At 39.7% G+C, this 26,696-nt stretch overlaps 1 protein-coding gene across 8 annotated transcripts in view; it reads right to left on the bottom strand.

Moving 5' to 3' along the window:
• Nucleotides 1-26,696, bottom strand: part of Tpst (tyrosylprotein sulfotransferase) — a 276,669-nt gene that overhangs the window by 15,644 nt on the left and 234,329 nt on the right. For all 8 annotated transcript variants that reach the window (XM_046624716.2, XM_046624718.2, XM_046624712.2 and 5 more), the window contains one exon: nucleotides 9,407-9,665. In XM_046624716.2, coding sequence (XP_046480672.1) covers nucleotides 9,407-9,550 — 144 coding nt within the window. In that variant the 5' untranslated portion in view covers nucleotides 9,551-9,665. The remainder of the gene's footprint in view (nucleotides 1-9,406; nucleotides 9,666-26,696) is intronic.

The raw sequence follows: 26,696 nt of genomic DNA, 5'->3' as shown, positions 1-26,696 counted from the left end.
AATGAAGGCTATTCAGCTATTCTGAAGATCATGGAACTGCTTAACTTGAAAATTGGCATGTAAACCAAGAATTACGCCTATATGTACGATAGCGCACGCATGAAGCGGCAAGCACGGCGCAGCGTCAAAAGCACAAAGGAGGGTCGATCTGCACGAAAAATGTAGAAACTTCAAAAGCAGCGGTACTTTGGGGAGTCTGAAGGCCCACTATACGCTCTAGGAATCGCAGAATAGGTTTAAAGAGCCGTAAGGATTGAAAAATTTATACTTTTTACAAGCCAAAACTTTAAACGTATTTTTCTAAAAATCACGTTTTTCAAGTTGGCTGGAATCGTAGCTCATCGAACTTTTATCCGATTCACTTAATTCAAAGTTTAAATTAAAGAAAATTAAATTTATATGCGGATGAACCTCGACTTCTGAAGAATTATTATTATAGGAAAAAGTTATTGCAAAATTAAGGCCGATTGTTTTCATCAATTTTCATTTTATATCCACGATGACGGCGCGTCACCAAAGATCCACTATTACGAATAAGCGTGCTGTGTCACAATTCGTCATTATCGTTGCTCAGTTCAGTTAAGTACTTTTAATTTAAGAGAACATAAACCGCAGTTTTAATTGTCATTCTCTATGTAAAATCCTCTTATTTTAGCGTTTTAGAATTTTTTTTTTTTTTTGGTCATTTAGAATCATTTGAGCACGATTATTTTCTATGTAGAGTCATAATTTAAATCAACTTTAAACAAAGTTACAGGTCGGCTTTAATTGGAGTGAAATGTGAATGAATATTTAAATTTCTGTGCATCTTTTGATACATTATCCACTGATTTCGATTTTCAACTCATTGTTAGTTACGCTGTTTTGGGTTAAATAAACGATTGTTACCATAAGTGATCACATGCATCCAAACTTGTCTCGTAATTTAGCCACTACCCAATTTTGATCATCTCAATTTCCTTTCCCATAAATGAAAGAATCGTGAAAACTTTTGATAATAAATTCAAAAAAATCATTACAAACAGAACTTTCGATTAGGGGTGATGCAAAATATTGAGTTTGATATGCGTGCAAAACGCGGAAATGCTACTCGTGTGCAGGCGCAGCTCGGGCCTTCGGACTTCACTGTGCCTTCATAATCGCCATGCCGTGGATGAAACTACACATCCAGAAGCTCCATATTTTCAGCCGAAGAAGCATTGAGTAAATTTCAGCAGAATCTGTGGTCTGGAGGTCTGATACTCTCGTTGTAGGAACAAGTTTATCTACCATAAGTGGGGCTATTTACGTATTCTATTTCCAAAACCTCGCGAATTTCGAATCTAAATAAAAAATTTCTACCTGAATTAACAAATCATTCATACGTGTTTTACTACTTTATGACAGGTAATTGACAGCTTAGGTAACACGAATACAAAATAGAATACACACCTAGGTCGGTATACTCTATCAGGTACTGAGGACCCCCCTTTACAGTGCCAACCAAACGGAGTTCCTAAGTCTCCATAATGGCGCCGAGCCCGCTGAGCTTCTCGCTGAGACGGTATCCTCTTTATATATTTCGTTACTTATAGAACCTTACGAAGAAAATACACTTATAGCCCATGTTCTTTGGCTCATGAACTCGGATGAACATTCGCGAATGGCGGTGCTTAAGAATCCTGATAGAATCGGGTCGTTTAAAATTTATAAAATCTGTATTTCTTCTCTGCCTGCACTGATTGCTTTCGCGTTCATTTTAAATTAAAGCTCGTCAAATGATCATTCATATTATTAAAATTCCATGTCATGCTCGTTGCAGCATGCCTAATTACTCCCGCAGCAGTAGAGATCCTTGGTAGCCCCCTCTTCACTGTATTTGGCGCGGGCTGCTACCGCGGCCCTTGATAACAAATCACACAAAGACGTAGAGCATCTCTTTTCCGCCGACGGAAACGCGGAACCAAGATATCTGGACGCCGTAAATCCTGCACACCTATACTCAGAGGAACATGTACGCAACCATGTGAGCAAAAGCATGCATACGAAGACGGTGTAATGCGCAATGAATAATTCCTACGTCAAGATCGTAAATTATACGCCAGCTCTGGCTGAGAATAGTTTAAAACTATAACTGCGGCGGCCTGCCCTTACGGGAAAAACCCCTCAACTTTGGGGTGAATTCGTGCCTCCAACGCATAGATAATGCTAAATTCCTATAAGAAGAAAGTTGACGGTACGAATTCACCTCCAACTTGAGGGTTTTTACCGTATTTTTCGTAAGGGTGGTTTAATTCGGATCACCGTTAGCAGAAAAATTTTGGCATTCAAAGTGTTTCATTTTAAACATTTTTTGATATTTTGCTTAGTTTCGAAGTAATCGGATTGGGGCGATTACAATGAAACACCCTGTATATATCGCGAAAGTTAGAGTTGCTTAGTCGCAGGGCTGGCAAGACATCGGGTATGAAAGATTGTTTGAAGAAAAATTCATTTGCAGAACCGTAAGGTATATTTCTGATTCGGAAAATGACAGGAGTATATCGTTCATGTCTTTAGACCGGGAAATTATCTCGAAATCACTCGGTACATGATTTGTAATTGCTGTTCTGCAGTAACCGAACCAGGTTAGCAACGGTGCCAATTCCATTAGAGCGTAGCACATAGCGAAACATATTATATCTATGAGAAAGTAATAACTTTGAAGCTAAGAGCTGGCCGCTGGTAAGTCATCTAAGAATCCCAGGGGTACTACTTCATTGTTCCCCAAGACGAACATTTTCCTCAAAAAGATAAAATCGCCTAGCGCGATCGTACGTGACTTAGCTGGTTGCCAAATGTCGGTTATCATTCTACCCGGGTATTTCCCATACCAATCACCCCAGGCACTACGATAAAGCTTCCGCGACGATGGCCCACTTTTTAAGGGGATGTCGGAGTGCCGACGAAGTGAGCAAAACGTATCTTACAGGTCTGTTCTCTCCAGAGTAGGTAACTAAATCGTTTCGAACTTTGAGAAATAATAGGGTTGCAATCATGCTCATGGATTGACTCTAAATAGTTCGAAAATTGATGTACGTATACAAAAACATGGGATTGAATTAATAGTAGCATCCCATCACTTCAAAGTAAGTGAATATTTGCTATCATTATTTTCAGTATTTTCGTCATTTTCTTTTTTGTTTTCTTCCGAGCCAATCAACAACCACGATCTTAAAACCCTATTTGTCAAAGTTCGAAGAGATTCGGTAACTCAGAAAAAGTAAGAACTGTCAAATATAATTTGCTGTATTTGACAGTGGTCCGACATCCCCTCAGCACTAAATGTACCAGGCCCGGTCAAATCACTGGTGTTAGTACGATTAGTCGGGGAGCCGACCGCACCATATCTTCCCTCATCGAACATACGGCCAAAATGCATATGAATCGATGGGGAATATAGTGGTCAATAGGGTGCCAGACTTTATAGACAATGGATCCTGTCCGGAGTGTCAAAAAAAATGTCACTTCCGGTCAGTTTTTCGAGGTATCTTCCATCATCGAACATATGATTGAAACTAGTACCAATCGATAGGGGAGGTCGAGTACTTGAAGAAAAAACCGGGGTGCCAACCCCTACCCTGTTCAGGGGAGCAGCAGCCACCCCTAAGTGTAGGCTTTTTTGGTCCTCAACTTCCCTCATCGAACGTACGATTTTTTTTTTTTAAATTGAAGGTTGAACCTTCCCGAACCTGAAAAAACTGGGGTGCCACCCCCCACCTTGTCCGGAAGGGCGGCAGCCACCCCCAAAAGTCGAACGACTTTACTTACGACTACATTTAGGGGTGGCTGCCGCCCCCCCGGACGGGGTGGGGGTTGGCACCCCGGTTTTTTCTTCAGGTACTCGAGCTCCCCTATCGATTGGTACTAGTTTCAATCGTATGTTCGATGACGGAAGATAATCTCGAAAAAACTGACCGGAAATGACATTTTTTTGACACTCCGGACAGGATCCATTGTCTATAACGTCTGGCACCCTATTGACCATTATATTGCCCATCGATTCATATGCATTTTGGCCGTATGTTCGATGAGGGAAGATATGGTGCGGTCGGCTCCTGGACTAGATAAGAATAGGGCTTTGTGAAGTGCCGGTACATGTAGTGCGCATATGGGCTGCATATACATAGGAAAAAAATGTTTTCCTGGGTGATGCACGCTACCCAAAAATTTCAGCTTGAATGGACCAGCAGGGACCACCACTTTTTTGGTATCAACGAACGCATTGTTTTTGACCACGCTGAGACAGTCTAAAAGAAAAGGTCAACGATGAAACAAGTCTAAAATAATCAGTCAACAGAAGGACACATCTCGATCAGAAACTAAAAAATGTCATGCACGACCATCGAGATCAAACTTAAACTTATTTTGGAAAATTATACTTGACTATTTACAATCATAGTTGTAATGCTCAGAATTTGCAAATTCTCATCTCGTCGTAACCTTTTATATATTTTTTAAAAATAAATCCACATCAATTGTGATCCGTATTGAAACGACCATCTGTTCAGTACTTAATTACTACAGTGGATGCTAGATATATGGCCATGCCGCGGGGTCCGAGGAGAGGAAAATTCTCCGAAATGGCTAGTTGCTAATTGCTCGCACTGCTGGCGTCGAAAGCGAGAGCCGTGCGCGTTGGGGGTGACAATGCAGCGCAGTGGGAGATGGGCGCACTGAGGTGGGGGATGCCGGATTTGTGTGTGCGACCGTGCTTGTGGAGGGGCACGCGCTCGCATGGACTTATACCGAATGGCCATTTATCTAGCGGCCACTACCTTGGTAACTGAGACGTGCCCATGAGGAGCTTGACCGAAGATAACCGAACGGAGCCGATGCGACCCGAGGTGCCCAGTGAGCGAGACCGACTTCGCGATAACAGGGACAGACGATGTAGTCACTATGGCAGATTACCAACCTGGCTTGACGATCGAGGACGACGGCGCCACTCTCAACCGGTCCGATTCCGTATAAATACGAGTGACTCGCGGGCACTCATCACCAGATGTAGTAAAGCACTCACTGATTATAAGCCATCGCTTTGTTGTAAAGGGGCAATCTCACCTCGAGACTCTATTCTAGCTTCAAGTCTTAGGGAAAATTAGAGTCGAGTCTTACATGGCAAAGCGCAACAGATTTCAAATAGGAGCAATACCGAAGAATATTGTAGTCTTTTAATTCATATTATTTTTTTGTATGATTTATTCTATGATTAATTACTGTATCGAATCGTTGATTTAATTTTGGTAATTTTCGAATTACGATATAACTTTGTTTATTAAAATTTCGAGATCAAAACGATTCTGTTTGTCTCTATCAGCAACGTCGTAAGCTCCAATTGCATCGTTGCACTTTTTATATCGATCATGATAACGACGGATGAAAGGAAACTAATAGAGGTAACGGCTCTGGCTCACCACCCGAGTCCGCCAAGGATTTTGGGGATTTCAAATCTGACTTGACAGCCAAGGCTTAAAAGTTCCTGGTCTGAGGGCAATTGTTGCATTCCGTATTTTAATAGCAAGCGTCTTATATCTAAACACGTTGAATGTGGGAGACATCTCTAGCTTAACTCGAGATCACGACTAGAGATAGGGCAAGCGCTGGACACCCGCTTCTTTAACAAGGTGTTCTGAATTCGAAGCCGAAGTCTCGCGACTTGGAGCTCTGGACCAAAAATCCCGAGTCTCGCAAACCGCAGCTCTGGTGGAGAATTTCGAATCTCCGGAAACTGTAGGTCCGGCATCCTTGTCTATAAAAACGACAAGCTAATTAATGCAGGGTGTTTCGGGTCGGCAAGATCGGTCCTACTTTAGCCAATTAAGATGAAGCCGTAATTCTTTAATTAATTCATGATTTCCAACTTAATTTCTATCGATAAAATCACTCACAATAACGCGATTATTTGAACGATCTAATAAGGACTCTCTAAAATCGTAAACGTTACAGTATACATTATAATAGTTCATTGTGTACCAAGGGCGAGTAGTAGGTCATTTTTGCCCGCATATCGCGAGTCTGAGACGAGTAATGCAAACACACTAGGGCAAAAATAACCCCTCACTCTGGGTATACACGATATTTTTTGAAACACATGTACAGATTTTGAAGTTTTTCTTGCCAAAAGTTCGGGATCAAATCGCTTTGATCAATAAATTGCAATATGTATTATAACGTATCATTTTTAAAACACTGCATAAACGGCTTCCTGAACTCGAGGTAGAACCCAAAAGTAGGAATGTCGTGATAGGAATCGTCGATGATTTCAGCAAAGAGCGCTCGGACGAGGGTCACACATCCGAAGTTCCGAGAGGGGAAACTTCACAGGCTAGCGAATAAGATATTTCAGGATTTTTGTTCCTTTGGTTTTCAAATTTGTGCGACACCAAGTGGAGGAATAGCAACTAATTCAGCGCAATTCATTTAGCGACTACAACGCAGGAGTTTTTAGGGAAGGACGACGAGCGTGAAGCCAACATAGTGAGTGGCGAGCACCATCATCGAGGCTACGGAGGGACCGCCAACGAGGAGCACAGCCGCGAGGGAAATCGAGGAGGCTGAAACTCCCGCTGTTGGCCAGCGAGTCGTAACCTCCCTACAATACAAATGGGCAACCCCAATTCAGGACAACCTCGCGACATCTTCACTACCATCTGGAGCATCGGGTAATTCGGCCGCCAATCAACGTTTTCCAATAGTGGAAATCGACGTAGCGATGAGCTAGATTTAAAAATGCGTAATCCTAGAGCCAATAAGTAGCAAGACACTTCGTAAATAATAAGAGCCGATGTTTCGAATTTCCAGCTCCGCGTAGGGGAGCTCGTCACTTGAGTCCTGACGGCTTGAGAATAAGCGTAGCGTGAAAGATCGTTGCTATTAGTTTTATTGGTTTTGGTGTTTGAGCTCAGTTGAACGTTTCATGTTACACATAACTGTGAAGTCGATATTTTCTCTATTACTGTTTCTTGATTGCCCGTTGAACTTTTTCCGTTTGAAACTGGCTTCATGCCTTACAAAAGGTGCGCTAAGCAGCAGCAGCAGTAGCAGGAAATGCGAAAAAGGAACAACTTCTATCCGAGTGGAGGCGGAAACCCGGTTAAAAGAATATCGTGATTGAGTCGTTTCCGGAGAACGAGTGACGGATAACAATCAAGGATAGCCTCTCAAGTTCACGAACACTTGAAACAGAAGTGCTGACACTGGACCAGGAATTTCGCCAGTACATCTGTCACGGTCTGTATAGTAACATGTACAGGTCGTTAGCTGTACAACTCAAATTGACATAGACGTCACACGGCGAAGACGTCTCACTGACGAACGCAACCAGGGACCGTGGTCAAGCGACGACAACCAACGAAGCGAAACGAAGATGATGCTGGGGCAAACCGGTTAAATCCGGATTTTCTGGCACCGGGAAGGTATAAATAAGAGCGTCGCTCAATGTTCGACACCAGATCCGAGGCATAAAGCCAGACTGACTCACGTACATTGATTAGAACAGATTCGGGGTAGAGCATCCGGCTGTCTCACGTTTACAAAGCTGAGCTTGTCTGGAGTCAGCCTTTGAATCTAGACGCATTTGCAGAAGATAAAATATTTCACCGCTTACGCATATCAAGCCATTGCTTATCAATTAAACTTAGAAAGTTCGAGGCTACGTGATAAAGGTTCCTTAGCACGCTGTTGAATTGAAAAGATAGAAAAATGAAGACCGAACTTAGAACGTTGGAAAAGAAAGTTCATTACTGCATAAAAATTGGTTAGTGAGCACGATCAAGAGCAGGATGCGTAGAATTAAAATTGAGGTTACTATTTTTGTATTAAATCATTTAAATCCATTGTTTCAATTCGTTTTTCCTATCGCGTGATAGCTTCCATGCCATAGATGCACGTTTCCGTTAAAATAATACTTTGAATTTTTTATTAACTAAGTAACTAAGACCCAATCTATGTTACTTACTTATTCGAGTAACAATGATACATGAATTCATTATCAGTCATGGTCTAGATATACAACTTCGGTGGAGCAGATTACTCGTGCATACGGCCTTGATGCATCACATCCGTATCCGAGAGCTTTAATCTGGGGATCCCAAGTCTGGTGGGCATTAACGGCGGAAAAAAACCTGGTCTGTGGAGGAATGTGGCTACGGCTTAACAAACTCTAGTCCGTGATACAAAATGCAGCTTTGGTAAAGAAATTTATCCGAGTTTGGGCCAATACAGCTTTGGCTATCAAACGTCCAAGTCTGTGCAACAATCAACTAGAAGACGCAGGGTTCTTCAGGTTGGCAAACCCAACTAACGTTTCTTCCTTAACACAAGACAACGAGGAGTTCTATTTCATTTTTAATAACATTTGGTTAGCTAGAGGCCCTATATTCCCCCCGAACGTTACAGTATAGATACCCTCGAAGAACACAGGGGGATTTTCCACTCTCAAGTTTCTGAACCCGGGAGTTCATTTCCAAGCCCATGAACGTGTTACCACAAGATTTCTGACTGCGAATATAAATTAGAATCATGCGTGCGAAACGTGCAGTTTTTTAATGCTGGATTGAAATTTGAGGACTTTGTAGACCTTAATTCATGTCGGTGTGAATCTTTGAAGCCAGGTTTGAGATTGTTTCATCGGTTTCTTCCGCTCAGAGTTGAATTGTCTCAATGACACTTCATCTTAATTTCGTAATTTTGAATATGCTGCAAAATTTTCGTAGTATAGAGATAAAGGGATACAAAAACTCTGCGCAGATTCATATGGAACTTGGATCAAATCCGAATTTTTATGCGCATTAAAGAAATACTCTCAAAGGAAGACCCTTGTAACGCGCTTTTCTCCCGTTACTTGATTGGTTTACACAGAAATATTACAATCGAATAATCTTTAGGTTCTGTTCAATATCGCACCTTGCACGTGGATATAGTCGAAGTGAAATTCATTTTTCTATACAACGAATCAAATGCATCATTGGCTGCTAAATTTTGCCAATATCTTGAACCCTTGTTTGAATCCCATATCTGTTGTTTGTACAATATACTATTGTGTAAGGATCGGATATTTCAATTTAAATTGGAAATATCAGTAACAAAAGCGTCGACGGTATGATTCAAGTGGGACGAAGCGTTGACATAAGGTAAAACTTTAGTTTCATCACTGGCATAGGGCCAAATCATAAGTCACCAATGAAAACGGGCTATACCGGCATCGAATGGTCATGAGGATTGTAAAATAAGTATATTGAAATCTTAATTTTACTTTAGTTTGTGGCTACTCACCGTTGATGCATTCATCTGATATTAAATCAATTTCTTCGCATAGACAAACAAAAACTTGTAGAAAAGCAGGCGTTTTGACACGACAATCAGCTAAAGTATATGATTCTCTTACCTCTTTGGCAATCATCACCGAAGTCGGTCCATCTTTGGAGGACCCGCAGATGATACCGAGCTGATAAAGGACCAGAAGAAAAAGCAGTCCCGCAAAGCAGAGAATGGAAGCCTTCCGGCCCCCCCGAGGTGACAGAAGTGACATCCCTCGGGTCAGGCACGCCCTCGCAATACGATGCCGATTGTCACTGCTACCACTGGTTGTAAGAGCCAAGCCAAGTGAATCAGGCCTGGATGTACCTACGCCTAACTCATCCCACCTGAAATAAATTAGAAGAGTGAATATAGGGGGATACTTTAAACCGAATAAGAGATAATTTGCAATCGAGATCAGAACTGCGTCAGGAAATCGGAATCAGAGATGTGAGTCTCTTCCTACGCAGAATTGCATGAGATTTGTCGTTGCCGTGTATTGATTATATTCGCAGTTATGTGTAACCTAATACACATCAATAACCAAGCTTGAAGCTTATTTAATGGAATTTCTATGGAGACTTTTTGCTAATCATGCCTATGAAAAGTATTTATCTCCATTACCTACTAGGCCTATTCATTTAGAAAGTATGGCGACCTGCGAAAAAATGAATAAATGAGATTTGATCTAATTAAACCTAAATTTTGTCTTTATCCAATCCAATATGATCTGATCAAACCTATAATTTAAATATCGTCAGATACATAAATTATATATATTTAGATTAGCTTAGATGAAGATGAAATTTGGATCGAATTAGATCTAATCAAATTTAAGTAAATTAGATCATTTCTATCAATTTATTCCTGGAAATGTTAGATAGTAATTAATTGTTACCATTACATTTAAGCGATGCATTTTAATTTGATGATAAAATCTCTCTCGAACTTATTATAATTAGTGTAGTTCATCGCATGGTTGGACGGGCTGGTTAAGCTTGTGAAATATGTGTTCAGTCTTTGGATAAAATTAAGCAAGCCGCATTTCTGAGCTACATCAGTCTACCTAACGGCTACAGCTCTGACAACACGGTGACGAATAGTGATTATGATTGGTAGACGGTATGACCCATTCTGAATTTTTACATATAGACGGCATTTTCCTACCGATGAATAACGGTAACGTTGACTCAACGGTACCAACTAAATTTAGTCTCAAACAGGTTTTTACCCGTATATCTAACGTGTGCAGAAGTGTAGCAACGACGAAACGGCTGTTACGAAACAGCAGCTGCGGGTTATTATTTACTTTTGTTTAGTCCCTGTAGCAGACTCAGTAAATTTACAGCTGTACGCAAATGTTCCATTGAAGTAATTCACAGGGGCTGGTTTGGGCTGGTTTCGAAAAGTAAAAGGAGTACATTTTTAATCGCAGTGCAATTGTTGATGGTTTGGGTCTCCTCAGATTCAAAATTAGATTTCAAAGTAAGGGTTTGTAACTTTCAAAAATAAATTGCACGAATAAATAATAATTGGGGAAAATTTACTGCCGGAGATACTTCAATTTTTATTAGAAAATTTGGTCACGATCTAAAAGTACTACATTTTCGAAAATCACTCTTTCGAAAAATATCATTCAAATTTCTTCCAGTTATGCTGAATTCTTTAAGTAAGCAATTGTCATTTATTTTCACCAGTCAATGAAGAGAATGAGTTTTGGAATATCTGAAAATTCTTTATTTACCTGATTCTTTCGATTAGCATATTAAATTAAAGTTTTCAGTATTTATCCGTATATTCATTCTGAGCCAAATAAACTCATGCCAGTCCCCTTGAAAAGAAGCTAACATACTTTAAAGCCGTTAGACATAAGGATTTCTGTTAATCAGTTTGATTCATTTGTTAGGAAAATATTGCAATACACAATGAATTACCGTAGAATAAACCTATATTTCATGCCATCATAATAGTGATAACCGAAAAGAAATACGATAGAAAAAAAAAAATTAAATCACTTACAAGAAAAAAATAGTAAAAAATTCTTAAGATGGACAATGTGTTCATTCCTTTACACAGCAGTATATAACAGTTTCATTTTTATCGCTTTGTAAACAAATGAACGCAATTCTAAGTAAAAATTTGTTTGATTCTCCTAGACTGCACTGTTAGCTGAAGGTTACTAGAGACAGCCAGCTAAATGAGGAATTTCGAAGCTCGTCCATTACAGGCGAGGGATGGTGCCGAAAGCTGCGGTATAAAAATTTCCTAATGTACCGACTCGATTAATATTGTAATCCTTATGACCGAGTCGGTAAATGTAGCGCCCTGACGTTACCCACGTACCTGTTGTAACCTTTTGCTTGCTTCAAAATTCTCCCGTGGCTGATTGTCTTTAGCAATCTTCAGTCAATGACTGCAATGAAGGGCCACGATAGAAAACTTAGACTGTGATTAAATCATGGAAAATTACCCAGTAGTTGGGCACAAACTTCGTGGGTATGCCTAACTATTCTGATACGGGGTCTCATCAAATTTTACTGAAATACAATGACGGCCCGTGCTATGAAAATTAGATGAAACCTCAATTCGAAAAAAGTAAAACGAGATAAAATGCCGTCAATAAGATTTTGTAGTTAATATTAATAAAAATTTGCGCTTTTCAAATTCTCGAGATTTTTGGGATTTTGCGAATAAAAATTGGCTATTTACACATGATATCGAAATGATCGTGGCATAATATGGAGGAAAAATTTGTGCCCAAAGTTAAAGTAGAGAATCGTTGATCAATGAACAAATGCTTTTTCCAATTCTTCGATGTTTCGAAATGAGTATACAATTTATGAGATTAAAGAACAATACAGTGTAAAATATCGTCCAGTAGGCAAGTAATTATCGCAGTAGTTGAGACATCATTTTTAAAGACTTGAATACAATATCTTGAATCTCTGATTTTCAATACAATTATCAGTCTTTCTTCCGCAGCTTTGTTGATTTCCCATTGTCCCAACCGCAAGGATAGCCGATAAAAAAGGTAATTTCTGATTTTTTACTTACATGCCATTTTTCTATTTTAGCTTATAGCTTTAGCTTTTAGCTTTATTTTTAACCGAACGTAAATGAGGGTGTGGCTGTAATTTGCTGTCCCTGACTACGAGCGATTAGTAAACTTGGTAGGAGGTATTTTAAGCAAATTAGCACAATTCCGAGAGGTTTATGCTGTTATAGAATTTAGTATCCGTAGCTATAGTGAGTTATTGTATAGACCATGAGGGGTTGCCCTCAAGCTTGTCTCTAATTAGGTATACGTATGTTACCAAAACAAGGGCGATACGTGGGATTCGGATAGATCCCGAATACTATTCAAAGGAAGCAAGAAGACGGTACCCAGACGGCAGAAAACTTGAATCAGTCAACAAGATCTGATTGACAGATGTGAGTTTTTTGGCTTCTAAGAATCGCGAAAGACATCTCTTCAGGACATAAAAATATCTTTTCAAAGGCAAAAAATGGGTCATGAGCCATATTTCAAACGTCTTTTTGGCTACCTACTTTAAAATATGTTATTCCTGGGTATACGTATAAAAAAAAGCTTCCTGAACTCTAGGTGGAACTAAAAATAAAGATTTTGTGGCATCGATTGTCGAGTACGTGAAAAAGCGCGCCAGAGCTGGAGTCACGCATTTGGGATTCCGAGAGGTGACACTGTAGCGAACGGCGAATATGATATTTCAGGACTAGTTGTTTCTTCTTGTTTTTCCAGTTTCAACGGCATCAAGCAGGGAGTAGGTGACGATTTCGAGGAAATTGAGGAATGCCGAACAGCTACGATTTCGAATGAAGAATGCCGAGGCTGCGAAGGGGGAGCCGACAAAGATCTTTGCATCGCTGGAATCCAAGGCGGACGTGATTCCCGCTGGTAGCCGGCGCTCCGCAGCTTCTACTCGCTTTACCCCGTCAACAGCTGACCACCAAATTTGCGAAGGATGGACTAGCGATAAGAGAGCACCACCCCGTTCATCACCGAATTATCGTAGAGCTGTGCAGTGGATGAAATTGCGATCTAGCGTCAAGTTCCGCATCGCGATGCTCCGACAGCCGCGTCGAGTTACGAAATCTACGAAACCGAGGTTCGATCAATTGTTGCGGATTCTTGCGGCTATGACGTTACGTGGGACGTAGCGTACAGAGATCGGTGTTGCGGCAGGTTGTAAGATTTTTCAGATTACTCTAGTTTTGGCGGTCATTTGCGAAAGGTGTAATTCCGAGTTTGAGTAACGAAACGCTTTGAAGAAGAATTTTTCGAAAGATGACGCTGCCAAAGAATCACGAGGGGGTTGGAGCTTTTGATGCGTGAATATGGAACGGTAAGCGCTGCTTATGTCCTCGCGACCGAATTTCGAGAGTAGTTGATATGAGTAAAGGCTTGCCGAACGATGGATAGCCGTTTTGAATTTGCGTTATGGAAAAGTACTCGAAATTTGTTTGTCGATCTTCTTGCGTGGTGACCGTAGCCTGAGTTCGCGTTTGAATAAAGTAAATTTTGAGTTTGTTGAGAATGTCGAGTACAGTCACGGTTCCAAATTGCTTTTTTTTGTTATGATTTCGGTGCAGCCTAAATTACGCTGTACAGGATATAGTCGCAGTATCGTGGTTTTTCAGTGTCACCTCTCGTGTATGTCGCGAATTGCTGAAACTGAGTGATCGAATTAGCAAATGACGGATTTGAGAATTTGGAGAAAATTTGAATCCACATGCGTTGCGATTGCGTTTAGTTGAGTTGGCGTTTGTAATTCTTGATTAAGTTATGATTAAAATTGGCGTTTTCGTTGTATCTATTTAGGTAGCGATTGCGATGCGAAATTTGTATTATTGAATTTCGGTTGTGGCTAAATTACGATCGAGTTTAAGAATTTGTTTATTTGAGTTTCGTATAATCTTGAGCTCTGTAGATTTTGTTCAGTTCAGCGAAGTTAAGATTATAATTACCTTAATGTAGTTTAAATTGAGTCATCGAGGACGAGTTGAGATTTATTTAATTGAGTTTGAGATTCGAATAATATCTAGCTTTATTTTAGTTGCTGAGTTTAGTTTGTCAAGTAATCTCGCGGTTGCGTCGAAGCTCCCAGTCGGGTATTAGAGAGAATGCCGTCTAGCCGGATCGGCGCGCCGTCGACAAATTAGTTATAGTTCGATTTTGTAGCGATTATCGCTTTGTGGTTGAGTTTAGATTTAGAGTTCAGAATTTATTTGCATCTTGAGAATGTAGAATGTTGAGTTTAGTTTTTTAAGGAATGAAGCGTTCGCGTCGAAGCTCCGAGTCCAACCAGAACCATAAAAAACAAGAAGATATAAGAGGAAGAAGGTGTACAGTACGAAGCAGGAATGGGAGATTAGCCGTAAGTTCACGTTGTACTTACCAGAAACTTTAAACACGTTTTTCTCGAAACTATGTTTTTAAACAGCGTCAGCACGATAACTCTGGCAACTTTTAAGATTATCAACTTTTTTAAAAATCTCGACAATTATTTTCTTTACAGTCTGACGAATGGTTTTTTTAATTTTTCGGTTCGACAATTTTTCATAAATTATTAGACACGATTTTTTTTTAAATACATACTAACGTTTCAAATACTGCAACTTCTTTATTTTTGAAAAAAAAAAAAAATTTCTTCCGTCAGACTATTACTACTGCATTATTTTACAAGATTCTTTTGAATTTTTGCAGATTGGATAATTTTTGATGAAGTTATAATGTAGACAAGGTATATGAGCCCTCAAGTAATAGCGTAGGTTATGATAAGTTCTGATATTTTGATTATGAATCGTAAAGAGCGAGGTTTAAATGATTTTGTTTTTTCTTTCTGTATTATAGCTGCTTGACAGAATGTATTATTTTATTTTATTTTTATCAAATAGCGTATAGTTGTCGAGTGTATCTCTTTTTCTCCAAAATCACCCCTCTCCTCTCCGCGGTACTAAGCTACCAAGTATATTAGCCGTGGTTTAGCGAAGCTAAAGATTTCCAGGCGTGTTGACCATGTCAGGCGCCCAACAAAATCTTGCGATGCGTTTTGTAGAGTTTTGTTTCAGTTATCACCGCGGGTCGCCAAATTATTGTTCACGCGGTATGTTCTCGGTAAGTTCTTCGGGTGGCCGAGTTACAGACAAAAATCCGGGTAGCAGTATATTGTACAGGTAAGTTTATTATGAAACTTCTATTGCTTTCGTGCTGCTACGATTATACGTGAACGAATTCCATGAAGAATGGTAAAAATGACGACGCTCTGTTTAACACTCGATAACGACACGAAAATTTTTACTTAAATTTATTACATGAAAAACTTTGACAACTATGTATAAGTTCTCAAAGCTATACCGATCAATCTTTGCCAAAAAATTCATTCAAATATGTTGAAAAAAATCACGGATACAAAGTGCGCAATTTGAAAAACTCCAAGAGAACTAAATTATTCATAAACAAAGAAAAAAGAAATGCAGGATTCAACGAAATTTTTTTGACATCTGCAAGAATCGTTGGGAGCTAAAGGCCCAACATTCGCGATGTAGGCTAGCTATAGCAGCGTCTATCTACGGGATAAAAAGTTCATTCATTCGGTGAAAGAGGTAAATAAAGTAGTGAAACAGAACCAGCTACGACGTATCACGTTGACCCTAATACTCGAGGGTGGTTTTAGCGGTTAGTATATCCGTTACGCTTTGAGCTTCACGGTCCACTGTCAAGCAGCCGTTGAAGAGCTTTTTTTGGGAGAAAGAAAGAGGCCGAGCATAAAGCTCGGGACGAGGAATACCGTCGCAGAGACAGGAAAGGAAGTGTCCATTTTTCGGTGGTGGCTCTCGCGCCTGTGGTGCGGGAAAGACCGGCTATCAACGCTCATGTTTCACCCAGCCTGGGCTCTTTGGTGCCGTCCACGATGAGAGATGAGAACAATCACCGCAATATTGCTGCTGGCTAGCCGGCCCCTTCTTCATCTCTATAGTTTCCTCTTTTCCTCCAAACTCACTACGACTATGCTCTGTTCCACACTGGTATATTTCCTGCTCCACTCTGTGAACTCTTAGATCAATGTTTATGATAGCGCTCGCGTGGGTGGGTGGGTGATGGTCGACGTTCAAACATATTGTTCCCATGGCGAGGAGAGTTTTCGCTCCTCCTCCTTCTCCTTTTCCTCTAGGTCCCGCGTTTCATCGCTTCTTAGTCGTGTTCGTTCTTTGATTACTGTACTGCTGCAGGCTACTAGCGTTGTTATACGCACTCAACTCGAGTAGCTCGACCTGAACTCTGTTGCCTCACACATACTCGATGAAAAGCTTGAAAAGTTGGTTTGGTAGTAGGTTGCAGTATCACAAAATTCATGACTGATCAAGTTTCGCAATGTCTTATTCTCCAGTTTATTTTACCACCCGAGTGTCTTTTGTCACTTTATACTATACCGATACCCACCGCGACTTGTATTGTTTCTACGGCTTGTACAGACCCTCAGTTTGATTTTGACTCATTCAAGGCCGCCGATGGCACCTGCTTCACATGTTGAACAAGCGGTAGCAGACCACAACGAGAGGTGGACATGGAACACCTGCTGCTGGTGTTGCTGTCATTTCATGCTTACACGACCAATTTTTGATCAATGCCATTTTCAATTTGAACGCAAGTTTTTCTTTTTCCGAGCAACTTCTCTAAAACCGTGTTTCTGTGTTATTAATATTAAAATCGTTTTGTAGTTACGTTGAGATTCTTAGAATATTCTTGAAACTTTAATTTGCCCACCCGTTCATCAGATCAGTTCAATGGCTGTCATTTCTTTCACTTTTTTTTTTTTTTTTTGCAGCACCGTAAATTACAAGACACATCCGAAATCATTGCAACTCGATAACAAATATGTTGACATCCTGAAGTAAGTAAAGTTATTGTTTTTACTATTAGTATCACATTTTCGAGTAATTGTAGAAAAAAAACAATATCACGCGTACACTTAACCCAGACATATTTGTTATGCAGTCGTTGATTCACACAAATGTTTCCACAAGTTCTTTTAAAAAATTGACACATTCATTATTTGACGAACATCAAACTCATACATTCATTATTGTGAATCGAAAACTTTCAATGTGCTTGAAAGAAGAAAGAAAAAAAAACCAGTATCCATTAAAGCTGCGCGAAGGCTTAGATATTACAGTTCTAAGACGGTGGTGTGAAAAGAACACAGAATGATCGAATTTAGGTGAGCTAACGTCACCTCCGACAATTGTTCAAGATCTTCGACAAATTTACTTCATCAAGAGATGCGGTCGTATTTCGCGCCAAGTAGAATGCGACTTCTCAATAAGACCGCCCGCAATAAGCCCGCTTCCCCAGTTTTTCGCTTGCGCATTTTCCCCCACTCCATCTCAACCTCGAAGCTCCAATTGGTCGCGTGCGAACCAAGACCGGCAGCTTGACCTCACTGAGGGTGTGAAATTGGTGAGGATAGGGGGAGGGGGGGGGGGGGGGGACGTAAATACGCTCGTGCGTGTACCCGACGGGCATTCTAGTTGCGAGTAAACTAGCATAGTAACGAATTTTTGCACCAAAAAGTCACGTTGAAGGTGTGAAATTTCCACATGGTCCGCAATCCAAGCGTGGAGTTCCTCCACACCACCCCCATGAAGGTTGCCGGTCATAGTGCTAATTTATTAATAAGAACGTGCAGCCTATAAAAAAAGAAATAGAGCGTGCGCATTATGCGGGTGCATTCAAATTCCCGGAAAAACTCTTCGTCGCGGCGGGTTTTGCGGACTTACTGAGAGGTCGGACTGTAAAGTGAAAAAAAAAAATTTAGCGCGCGCCGACGCACTCTCTTATACCGTGATGAGAAACCTTTGGAATTATGTTGTTTTTCAATAAAAATTCTTCCCATTTTATGTGTGCTTGATATAAGATTGATCCACGCCGCTTGCCGGATAAGTGGATTGGCGGCGCTCGCGTGCGCTCCCACTCGATTATTAATATTTAAAAAATACGCTCCGTTAATTCTCCAATTTGAAACTCACCTATCTTACAGGAAATTGATCAAGGAATATGCTTGTATTTTTTTTTGGAATTTTACAGCGTGGTTTCGATGATGAATATCGTGTTTGAAAATTCTTTGTTTATAATGATCTTCAATTGTTGCTATTATAAAATTTGTAGCAGCATAAAATGGAAGCCCAATTCCAGGTCTTTCGAATGAGCCTATGAACGAGTTGATCAGACAAATAGAACCTGAGATATGAAGATTTGAAGAAGAGCGTGTGTGGCGGTTTTTGGCATTTTGGGAAATTTTCAACCAGGAATAACTTTTGAAATATTGAAGGTAAAAAAAAAAAAAAATTATTTCATAAATTTATTTCAACCATAGAACCCGTTAAAAAAAAATCACAACAATCGAAAAGATAAATGAAAATTTTTGGTCGATTTCATTCGGTTTGACGTGGATTGACTCATGTATATTACATTATATTATATATATATGCAATTCTATTTATACGTTGAGATGACGTTATGTAAAGATTATAGTTGAAGCAAAATTGTACAGATACCACATGTGATCAAGTCGTACTTTTATTACATCATTGCCCAAATACCCTCGGTTATTGTCGACATTGACAGATTTTGGACATTAACCGTAACATATACATGACATACGTTGAGTTGTAAATTTGTAACACGCCGTTTTATGACGCATGTTATAGACCGCCGACACCCCGTTTCTGTACAATTCCGTTCACAGACAGCGAAGGGCGGCAAATTCACAATAAGGTCAATCTCAGCTAATAGAACATATTTTATGGCACTCGATTTCTTTTTCTATCCCATGCCCTTCCTCACCCAATCTCCTACGAGCAATCGCCCGGGCAACGAAGCGAGAGCTAGAGAGAGACGAGAGGAGCAGAGGGCAGAACTAACCAACTCAGGCCTCGTTAACCGGGCCGAAGATCCCGAACGTCCCCAACGTCCCAGCCTCCCGTTGTTAACTACGAATTGGTGTCGAATTCCCGCACTCCTGGCGGATGCTCAACACCTCGGCGTTAGTAACCGTGTCTCGATCATCATCAAGTTTCGGAGTCCCTACTACGAGTATCGTTGCAGCTGATGCCGATTATCTCTATCTGTCGGTCAGGTGTAGCATAATGGTGTGCCATAACTGGGTCAAGCAGCTCCATTGTCATATCCTGGGAGACCGCTGACGACCGAGAGCCCAAGTCAGTTGGGTACTAGTAGTGCCGCTTCCTCTCTAAGCCTGGGAGCCATCGCTACTGCGGAAAAACCGACTAACAGCTCCCCCTTCGTTCGACATTGGAATTCTTTTCCGGCCGAACTTGGGTCTGTGACGACTCTTGCCGCCTTTAAGCGTGGACTTTATTAGCATCTTTTCCGGACTGAAGAGTCTCGCTCCGGTTCGTAATCGTTACTCTCGGCCTTTTCCGTTTTTTGACTTTCAATTTTTCGATCTGTGTATATCTTTTTACGCTAGGTGCAATCTTAGATTAAGTTTTTAGCTTTAAGTGAACATGTATAAGTTTTTCTTTGTAGTAGATTGTATCTCTTTTGTTTTTCTTTTACAACCTGTTTCCCAACATTGTGATGGGAATATCAATAAATACCATAAACCATCAACCCTTCCGCCAGCTGGCGTGACGTTACCGAACAGGGACGATCGCCACTTCGAAGCGCAAGTAAGAACGCAAGTGAAAGACACGGTGAACTTGCCGAGTGCCACGACTCTGCCGGGCTAACCGTCGTACTGTAGGTATTTGTCTGGTTATCTGTTCCGGTAACAGGCCTGTTGACGAATGGCATTCAAGAGAATAATTGATATGAAGGTAAACAAACTTCGGTTAACTTTATTATAACAACAAGATGTGTTTGAAGTGGGCGCCGGATCGGGACTGTTCTACACAGGTAGCTGCGTTGCCGGTTTCGCCCACTCTAAATCTAGAGTCAAATGAAGGATATGATCCCTACAGTACGCCGTATGGTGCTGCCACCTCTGGAAAAAAATGGAATTATCCCAGAGAAGAAATGTAAAGTACCTTTCCGAGTACTTCTTGTTTTCTTGATTATTGTTTATCTTATTGTTAGTTCACCGCGTTCTTGTGCATATTGTGCGCTGTACGTATCTTGCGAACACCCTTCGTGGCGGAAGCTTGTACAAGGCAGCCGATTTGAGCTCTGTCTTATTAATTCCACAATAAATAATAATTTCGATTATATTTCTATCATCATATTGGGTGTGTCATAACCTACACTTCCCGGTCCACGTTCCCCTCTACGAAATACTGAACAGCCGAGTATCCCGTTTCAAGTAACGTGTATCACAAATAACATCAATTATAGGAGTGACGATTCAAAATTAATACGTAGCCATCGATATAGAGTTTTAGTGACTTGTTTTTTTTTTGTTTTTTTTTGCTATCTCTTCGCACCCTGTTGGGAAAGTTCATTAATCTCCTAACGTCAATTACAACATTGAACGAGATCTATAAGGACTGATGTCACAAAGTTAACGGGATTAACATTTATTTTTAACACATGACGCCTCAAAAAAAGATAAGAGTTACATTTAATTATTGTTAATTCAACCTCCCGTCAATATTTCAAATAAATTTAATCTAAACTGTTGATTTAATTATAATATTTATACCATCATTACGCGTTTTACAGAACCTGACCAAATTATAGAAAATTCGTTACAAGCTTGTTCTGATCCTCATTTTAAATTAGCTTGTCACCGCTTCAGGTCCGAATGCTCTATCATATGTTTTGTGAGAAAAAGTCAAAGCCAAGTGTCCCCTTTTTAAGACCTAATAGTAAAAACCTTTCGTTGTTATCGTTATATTTTTATTATGGGCTTGAAAATAAGGAAAATCTTATATTTTATATTGTGATAATTGTATGAGAATCTATACTTGATTGAATCAAGATAAGTTGGTACAGGAATAACCTTATTTTCATCCAGATGATAACTTAACTCGTCGTCATGTTTGAAACTGCTTAAGAATGTTCGAGCCAAATGAAAAATGGTTCCTAATAATCTCGTAGAGTTGGCATAAAATGCTCCATACTTGAGTGCCACATCCGTACTTTGATTTCTAAGGGAAAGATATCCATCACAATATAAAAGCGTCTGTCCTGTTAGTTTTCACAATAGTTTTTATGCTGAAATACCTGCTGCTTCGGGGAGACTAAAATAACATTTTTCCAAACTCCGAGAAAAAAATATGGAACGAGGACGAGGCTGAAACCAGCAGCCAGAATTAGTAACGAGAATTAGCAACCAAACGATCTAATGTTCATTCGAATAAGGTAGTGAAGTTCGAAAACCAAAATTTTGTGAAATACCTTGAACCTCCAATACTTTTATACAATTATGAGGATAAGACTGAAGTAAATTTTTGTATTTCCAAAAAGATGAACACGTTTGATTGCTAACTCTGGCTGCTAGCTTCATGGATTCATAATGCATAGAGTCCTAATGCCTACGACAGCCAATAAAACAATTTCGAAGCGAGTGAGATTGTGAAACAGAGAATGACGGGATCAGTCTGTATTTTTCTACGTGCTATGAGTTCTAGGACGTAACAAATTTGTTTGTGGTTGTGCTGATGAAAACAGACAGAATCGCTATTTTTTGGCTTGAAAACTTGCAGCTTACGCCCCCACCGCTCACTGTCTGAGTCCATACGTTATAAGTCCATGGATTTGAAACAGTTAAACGTAAGCATTACAAGCCAAATTGAAATAACGTCAGCTCTAATCCCATTTGTGCCGAAAAACTCTTGGTGTGAAGAAATAAAGATTCTATAATAATGAATTGTAAGCGGTGCTTACGATGAGCTGTTTCCTCCACACAACCTAATGCTACTGAAATTTTGACAGAGTGCAGAGGATATACCATAAACATACCTTTGTAATGCTCAAGTTAAAATGAAAATTGTGGAGCAGAGCTTTTCAAATTTTTTTTACCACGAAATACTGTAAAAGCCATATTTCGATTTTGATGTTGATGTGCCTTATTCATTCGGAAACGTCTATCTGTTACACTGACGGTATACTAAGGTTTCCCTTTCTTTGCTGTATCGGAGGTTAGTCCGAAGTTTGATTAAAAAAGTTCAAGCGGTCTTGCAGCGCTTTTTCCTTACACGATACCGTAGTTATTTATTCTCTTACCTTTTTGTTCGAAAACAGTGTGTGCGAAACCTGGTTTCAAAATTAAACGACTAATATGGGAAGTGTTTAAAAAAATTTTGCAATTAATAAATCTATATACCCTCTAGAATGCAGAATCGATGTTTTTATTTTAGGACTTCGGAACACTGGGATCAATCATAACAACTTACGTACATTTTTTCCCTCAGTGGATGTTCGATTTAAACTACTTAAAGGTCATCTTATTGTAACCTTCAGCTGGCACCTTTATCTGGTATAACATTGCCTGGCATCTTGGGGTCATGCACCGAAATAATTTAGTATTATGACTTGAATTTTTTATTTTTTTTTTTTGATTTTCACTCCATGGTCATTTACAAGATAAAAAATGTGCCGACAATAATTTTTCATTTTAAGGTAGTAAAAATTTTTATTCTAAGGCAGAAACTTCCAAGTTGTAAAATTTCGGTTAAAATCCCTTAGTTCACAAACGACCCCACGGTGCCAGCTAGGGGTTAAATTTCACCTTAGACACCATAAATATTTCGATAAATTATACCTAAAACTACATCAATGAATCCTTGTAGGGACTTTCGAAAGAAAAGTAAAACTACGGCGATGCATGGTATCGTAACGTACTTACACTTCCAAGGAACCCCGTTGAGTTCTCAGTTCCCGGAAGAACTATGTACGGACGAAAACTTACTCAACGGCATTTTATTCTTTCCTTTTCTCAATTCTTTCGGTTTTCTATTGAGCAAAGTTAACGGGAGGCAACTTTTTCCAACAGTTTTATTACCTTCTAAGAGCAAGGAACGTACAACGAAGAGACGAAATAATATGTATGCATCGCACTCGCTTCTGTCGGATTACGTAGCGTATAACAACAGGTCGAAAGTGACACAGAATGTGGTTACCTACGTACAACAGATTTTTCTTCCAAGTTTTATATACATTTTTAAACAAATATCTGTGGCACCAACGATAATGGTGGGATTCGTAAGGATTGGTTAACGTTGCCGCTGCAGTAAAACTTCGCTTATAGTCCCCACCTTACAGGACGTTGAAGGAATATGAACTGTGCGGCGATCATTAAGTACTTTCCATAGTGTGAATGTTGTACAGGTATGGATACGTAACAAGGTATTCATCCCGGAACAACCGCATGTAGTAACATTGTAATCGAATTTCGAACAAACCGAGAGAATTTCCTTGCTTGAGACTGCTCGCTTACAAAATGTACATGCACATACTTCGTGTGAAGTTGTTTGGACTTAAGTGATATTAAGCTTTGCATGCGAGTTTAAAATTATAATCGACTTTACCTCACTTCCGTGTTCAGTTTGATTTATAAAAACCCAGGTTTGTAGCGAATAACAAAAAAATAAGGGGAGCAAATAAATGACTTAAAAATCTTGGTACGATTTTGATCAGAGAACATGGAGTACTTGAGTATTTGCATAAAGTAAAAAATGTGCAGTCTGATTCAGAATGTCGTGTTCAAATCCTTCTATATTGAAAAAAAAAATCTTGCGATAATAAGTAAAGAAACCTGACGAAGATAATAATAATAATAATAGCGTACGTCTCTCAGGTCTGAGGGATACATTAAGCGGTGACCGAAATTTCAAAATTCAAGGTCATTTCAAGATCATCTAAAAATTTTAAACGGAAACATCGAAACCACTCTGGTCACCTATTCTAGCACAATTTTCTCTGATTGAAAGTGCGAGTGTGCACGATTAGAAAGTGAGCATTTTCACGAGACTCCCCATCCGTCGATGTTACCTTCCGGGAGCACAGTTATAAGTCTAATACCTCATTTTTGTTCACAGTGGGAAGGTCGGTTTATTTCCTCTATGGAGAAAGATTATTGTTGTGATCGACAAATACTCTGAAAGCTCTACCCTCTTCGTTGGTTTTCACACAGCACCACACGGTGTGGTGAGCATTAGCATTACATCCAACCAAGAGGAGAGCTCTCTCCCTGCTGTATTCGACCAGTTCTCTGACTTCTGCTGTTCAGTTATCTCTGTTGTGTAGAAAATAGGTCGAGTCTACTAGTAGCTTTTACTCCCTGTAATCCAGTCAAACGCTGGTAACTATTGCAACTAGGTCCATAGTACCTTGTAAAGGGAGAGTCCCTCTCTACTTTCCACAATTTTGTGCTTAACGTTGTTATATTAAAATTGTACCCTAGTAGTTACATTTTCAAGGATATCGCATCCTTGGTCAAAGTCGTCAATTCGACCCTGAGATGACGTTCAGACTTAAAAATTTGCAGTGCCCCATGTCATATTCGATCATAGAATTTTGCGCTTTATTTTGCGACACCTTGTATAAAGCCTCCATGTTATAGTCTGTATACTCTTGAACTTCTTCAAAATTTAGCGGACGAGCTGACTGTTAGATTTAGAAATTTATCAATAATTGTAGGTGGAGATTTTAGTGCAAGAGACCAGCTGCTTTGTGAGGTGAATAATAATTCCTTACGGCAATCTGCATAGTCTGCTGTCAAAGAGAAATTCTGCCGACACTGTAGCAAACGCTCGAGGTAAATTTGTATTGGAATTCATAGAACAATATGGTTTTAATTACGTATACAGAGTGGCCACTGGTCAGGGAATTCTGGAAACCCTGGAAATGTCATAGAATTCTGAAATTCTGGAATAGTCAGGAAAATATTAGGGGTTTTTACGGAAAGGCAGGGAATCGTTTACTATATTTTTTCACAGAAATACGTCTCAACAGTTTTTTAAGCTTTATATAAATTAAATGGGTCAAATTTTTTTTTAACATCGGCGTAAGGTTTTAAAACTCTGAATATTCCTAAATATTACCTTACAAACGATTGTACGCATCGGCTAGATGGGGCAGTGTGACCCAAGTGACAGTTCGTACTTTAATCATCTCTCTATCTAATAAAAAAGTTTCAAACAAATGAACACGTAGAAAAAGATTATAATAACAATAGTAAAAAAAAGACTATAATAACAATAGTATAAAAAATATTATAATAACAATAGTATACGCATGAAGTTGGCGGTGGGGTGAGATCCCGAAAGCAAAACAAAAAGCATCTAGCAAACCCTTTGACAGCTGTCATCGGCTGTTTATGACAGTCTTTGACAAATATCTTTATAGGTATCTGTTTCTGACGCGCAAAAAATGAACATGCAAACAAAAATTATCAAGATGATTCCCGACGGGAATTGTCTTTTTCGCGCGTTGGCGTATTGTGTATACGGCACTCAAGATCGACACGCAGAGGTGACTCTGAGTATCGTTTCAAATATAGTGGATAATTGGTCTACATTTGCGGGTTTTAGTACAGGTAATGAGTCAAACGGTGCTGTGATTAGGTCACCTGGTGATTACGAATCACATATGAATAAAAATAGAATATACGGGGGAGAAGCAGAATTAGCTGCAGCTGCGGACATTTTTAAGATATGTTTAATCGTGTATCGCGAAGAACAAATTCATCCACACCGGATCGGATCACAAAATGAAACACAATTCTCGCTACTCTTCACCGGCGACGGAGACAGTGGACACTTGGATGTCTTGCAGAACCAAAATAAAATTCAGATAGTGAGTAATAAGTATGAAAAGTAACAATCAAATAATAGTAAATCTAAATATAGCACCAAACAGTCAAAAGAACAGCCAGGATTTACGATGACAATGGAGAAAGGAGGAGTTTCAAGCAGCAGACAAGGCGATGAAGATGGTGGATGGTCGGAAGTATCACAAAAGAAAGAAGAAAATAAAATTGTAAGTGCGGAGAACCAAATAAGCCATAGAATAATATCCATCAAATATTCGTATAACCAGGTAAGAGGACGACCAGGATCTATGTTGACCACAAGAGAAAGAGGTGTTTTGCAGAGTGAACAGCAACACAAATATAGAGAAAAAAATAATATAAAGAAGGTGATTTTGGAGAATAACGGGCAGAGCGGTAGCAAAAATAATTCAGCAAGTCAAGGAGATAGATCGATATCAATAGAGAAGGAACACCAATTTTCAACCAACGAATGGAAGCTTAGATTGATGAAAAAAAGAAAATTAAGCACAGAAGGAATTGAAGTAGACAGCAAGTGCAGACCTGTCATCAAATCGACATGAAGGAATTCGCCTGTCTACTAGACAATGCGTAAGGAAATAGTGAGGCGCGAAGCGCCGAGAT

Source organism: Neodiprion pinetum, chromosome 4 (assembly GCF_021155775.2).
Source record: "Neodiprion pinetum isolate iyNeoPine1 chromosome 4, iyNeoPine1.2, whole genome shotgun sequence".
Classification (NCBI taxonomy): domain Eukaryota; kingdom Metazoa; phylum Arthropoda; class Insecta; order Hymenoptera; family Diprionidae; genus Neodiprion; species Neodiprion pinetum.
This window is presented reverse-complemented; position numbering and strand designations above follow the sequence as displayed.